Genomic DNA, 3,758 nt, shown 5'->3' with positions numbered 1-3,758 from the left:
AAATAATTCAGCTGAAAAAGTGCAGAATGTAAAGCCTAGATGTTTTCTCACCCAGGAAAGAAACACTGATAGGGACTGTTGTTTTCCCTTTGGCCTCTTTGTGCCTTGAACCACTCTGCTGGGATGTCTCAGGTCTTGGGATGGCCATGATCCTATGGCACGTTTCTTTCTTCTCAGCTTTCCTTTAGGCAGGGAAGGCAGGTTCAGACACCTTCATTGGAGTCATGGTATTGTATTTTTTTTTTTCCCCCCAGGAACAGTGGAGACACCTGGATTCCACTCAAAAGGAGCAATACTGGGATCTCATGCTGGAGACCTATGGGAAAATGGTCTCAGGAGGTGAGGGCATGGGTTAGCCTGATGGAAGGAGGTAGAAGGACTGGAAAACTGTGAGGCATTTTCCATGCACTCATAGAGACATCTGCTGAATGTAAAATTGCCAGGTGAAGGAAATCATTAGGGACACAGTTGGGAACTGGGGCAAGCTGGAGATAGCAGAATTACAGTAAGGACTTCCTTGTATTGAAAGTATTCAGTGTGCCAGGAACTGTTTGTGGGTACATTGCACGGAGTAACTTCTTGAATCTGTGAAATTGATGATGGTATTCTCATTTTAAACCTGATGAAAGTGAGTGTCAGATCAAATACTTACCCACTGCCACATAACTCATAAGTGGGCTGAGTTATGACGGAACTTAGTTGTGGCTGACTCTGAGTCCACGCTCTTTTCTACTAAACCACACTTGTCAGCCAACCATTGGTGGGATCCCAGTCATGATCCTCACACCAGCCTGCCAGGTAGTCTACAGACCTTTCTGTCCACCTCCTTAGACTCTTGTTTTCATGGCCTTTACCATCAGTCAAGGTCATCCTGTGAGTACTGGTGTCTTACAGGCGCCACGCGCTGTTCTAAGGTGAATTTCTGCAAGTGTCCAGAGCCTTCATATTTTCTCTAATGCGTAGGGTACTCCTTTGAAAGACACAGCTTGAGCTCCCAGTCTTCTCCATTCATCCAGGCCCACCATCCATCTTTCTCTCTATAGCAGGCATTTCCCATTCCAAACCTGACCTGACTAATTCAATAGAATATGGGGAAGAGCTGGCAGGACTGTACCTTCATGTCAATGAGAAGATCCCAAGACCCACCTGCATAGGTGAGTAATCGTTCATTGGTCTGGAATCATTTCTGACTGCCTCTCATTAAATTGGAGGTGACTGGGGAGGTGGTGAAGGAGGTCGGGGGAGATGGAATATTCTATTACGTTGGTTGTAACTAGCCATGATCTGATTGGTTCGATTTGACTATTGAGATTGAGTCTATTTATCTCTGGCTATAGGGCTGCTGACACACATTTAACCATGGAAGGAAGACCACACATCAGACCTGTTGCCTTTAATCTTTTCTGTTGTTTTAGCTTTCCTTCTCAGAAAGAATTAAGATTCACACGAACTGACACCAATACAAATAGAGTAGAATTTCATTGAAAAGGACTATATAGCAGCCTAGCAAGAAGCTGGAGTATCTAGACATCAAACAAACAGGAAAAAGTTTTATCTAATCCCTGTGCACCTCACATTTTTAAAACAGCAACATCAACAAATACTTCATATAAATAATTTATTTAAGACTAGGGAAGAAGAAATCTGAACTTGTTCTCTTGTAAAATAGCAGTCATTCTTTGCTTTCTACACTTTTTCTAAAACACTGAAGTGATGTTAAACCTAACTGCGAACCTCCCCCCCCCCACACACACACATACACACACTTACAGACACAGAAAATCCCAGCACCTTAGAGGAAGAAGAGGACCAAGGATGGGAATGGTAGGGCAAGCCATTCTTTCTCCCCAGTGGCATCTAAGTAATTATTTTCTTTTGCTAGTATACCACAGAGAGAGCAATCATTAGCTGAGATATTTGATTTTAATTTTATGCAACATATTTATCATGCTATTTCACAAGGATTTCTTCTGGAACAGTATTTTTCAAACTACATTGCATAACCAATTAGTGAGTTGTGAAATCATTTGGTAGAGTTACAACCAGCGTTAAACAAAAAAAAAAATAAGATTGAAGAGGAAATATCAGATGTAGGGGTGGGTAGTATTTCAGGAAATACTTGTTTAAAATATGTGTGTGTGTACTGTGTTTCAATATAAATATATTGATTACTGCCTTAGCTTGGGCTGCTGTAACAAGATACCATAGATTAAGTTGCTTAAACAGCGAACATTTATTTCTCACATTTCTGGAGGCTGGGAAGTCCAAGATCAGGGTGCCAGCATGGTGTGCTAACCTCGCTTTTCTTGCTGTGTCATCACAGAGCAGAGAAGGGGTTGGGGAGAGGAGAGGGGGAGGGAAAGGGAGAGACTGGGAGAGGGAGAGGTGAGAGAGGGAGAAGGGGAGACAGGAAACTAATCCCATCATGAGGACTCCACCCTTAGAACCTCATCTAGACCTAATCCCTCCCAAAGGCCCCAGGCCCCACCTCCAAATACCATCATATTGAGGGCTAGGGCTTCAACATAAGAATTTTGGGGGATCACAGTTTAGTCCATAGAGCTTATTGTGGGTTGTAGTCAGAAAAGGTTGAAAATATTGCTTTGGAGGTTGTTGCAGTAGGATTTTTTTAGAGACTAATTTTTAGGGCAGTTTTGGGTTCACAGTAGAATTGAATGGAAGCTACGGAGATTTCCCATATAGCTCCTAGTAGTCTGATCTTATTTGCGATATATAGCTCACTATATTCCTACTCATTTTGTTTGTTTGTTTTTCCTTCATCCCACCTCTGCTGACATGGTCCCATTAGATACTGCCTGTAACCAGATGTGAGGAGTCTACAAGGGTCATCCCGCCTTGATAGGCAAAAACAAACAAACAAACAAACAAAAAACTATTATAGGTTCCTGTCTCTACTAAAAATGCAATATATATATACATATATATGTGTGTGTATATGTATGTGTGTGTGTGTATATATATATATTTATAGCTGGGCATGGTGGTGGGCACCTGTAATACCAGCTACTTGGGAGGCTGAGGCAGGAGAATTCGCTTGAACCTGGAGACGCAGAGGTTACAGTGAGCCGAGACCACACCATTGCACTCCAGCCTGGGCAACAAGAATGAAACTTCGTCTCAAAAAGAAAAAAAAAAAAGAAGGATATGTGGAGAGGTTTAGGAAGATGAATCTGGCAGCAACGTGTAGGACAGATAGGAAGGGAACACTTGGGGGAAAGAAGTCTGCAGGAAGTCAGTGCAGGAGTCCGGCTGTCTAGGGAAGAGACCTGGAATAATTGTGGAAGTCACAGTAACCAGATGGGAAAGGCCTGGTTTAAAAAATACAACAGTTTGCTAGTTTACCAGATCTGGACTCAGATCAGGGGCAAAAGTCAATGTAGAGAGTGAATATGCTGTTATAGCTGACCGTATGGAAGAACAGCTCCTAGTTAAAACAGGCAAGCTGGGGGCAGTCTCAAAAAGTCATATACTTCCCCTTCTAATCAAAATCCAAAGGATTAAAGTTTTAAAGTAGTTATCTGGAAAATATAACATGCAAGAATAGTTTTTTAAAAAGTTTTGAAAGAGGAATGTTTCATGAATGCTAGATCTGAAAATATTAAGTCTGTTGTATTATAAAAGTAAAAATCATTCAAATAGTGTGGTGCAGGCCGGGCGCGGTGGCTCAAGCCTGTAATCCCAGCACTTTGGGAGTCCGAGACGGGCGGATCACAAGGTCAGATCATCGACACCATCCT

The 3,758-nt window shown here is 42.2% G+C and overlaps 1 protein-coding gene across 6 annotated transcripts in view; it reads left to right on the top strand.

The window, feature by feature from the left end:
• ZNF18 (zinc finger protein 18) overlaps nucleotides 1-3,758 on the top strand; it is a 24,716-nt gene that overhangs the window by 15,887 nt on the left and 5,071 nt on the right. For 5 of the 6 annotated variants that reach the window (XM_017855167.1, XM_017855164.1, XM_017855166.1 and 2 more), the window contains 2 exons: nucleotides 255-339; nucleotides 1,044-1,154. In XM_017855167.1, the coding sequence (XP_017710656.1) occupies nucleotides 255-339; nucleotides 1,044-1,154 (196 nt within the window). The remainder of the gene's footprint in view (nucleotides 1-254; nucleotides 340-1,043; nucleotides 1,155-3,758) is intronic. The other variant, XM_017855169.1, reaches the window with a different exon arrangement.

Source organism: Rhinopithecus bieti, unplaced genomic scaffold (assembly GCF_001698545.2).
Source record: "Rhinopithecus bieti isolate Rb0 unplaced genomic scaffold, ASM169854v2 scaffold_40077, whole genome shotgun sequence".
NCBI classification, from domain to species: Eukaryota; Metazoa; Chordata; class Mammalia; order Primates; family Cercopithecidae; genus Rhinopithecus; species Rhinopithecus bieti.
Note: the sequence above shows the minus strand (reverse complement) of the source record. Positions and strands in the feature narration are given on the sequence as shown.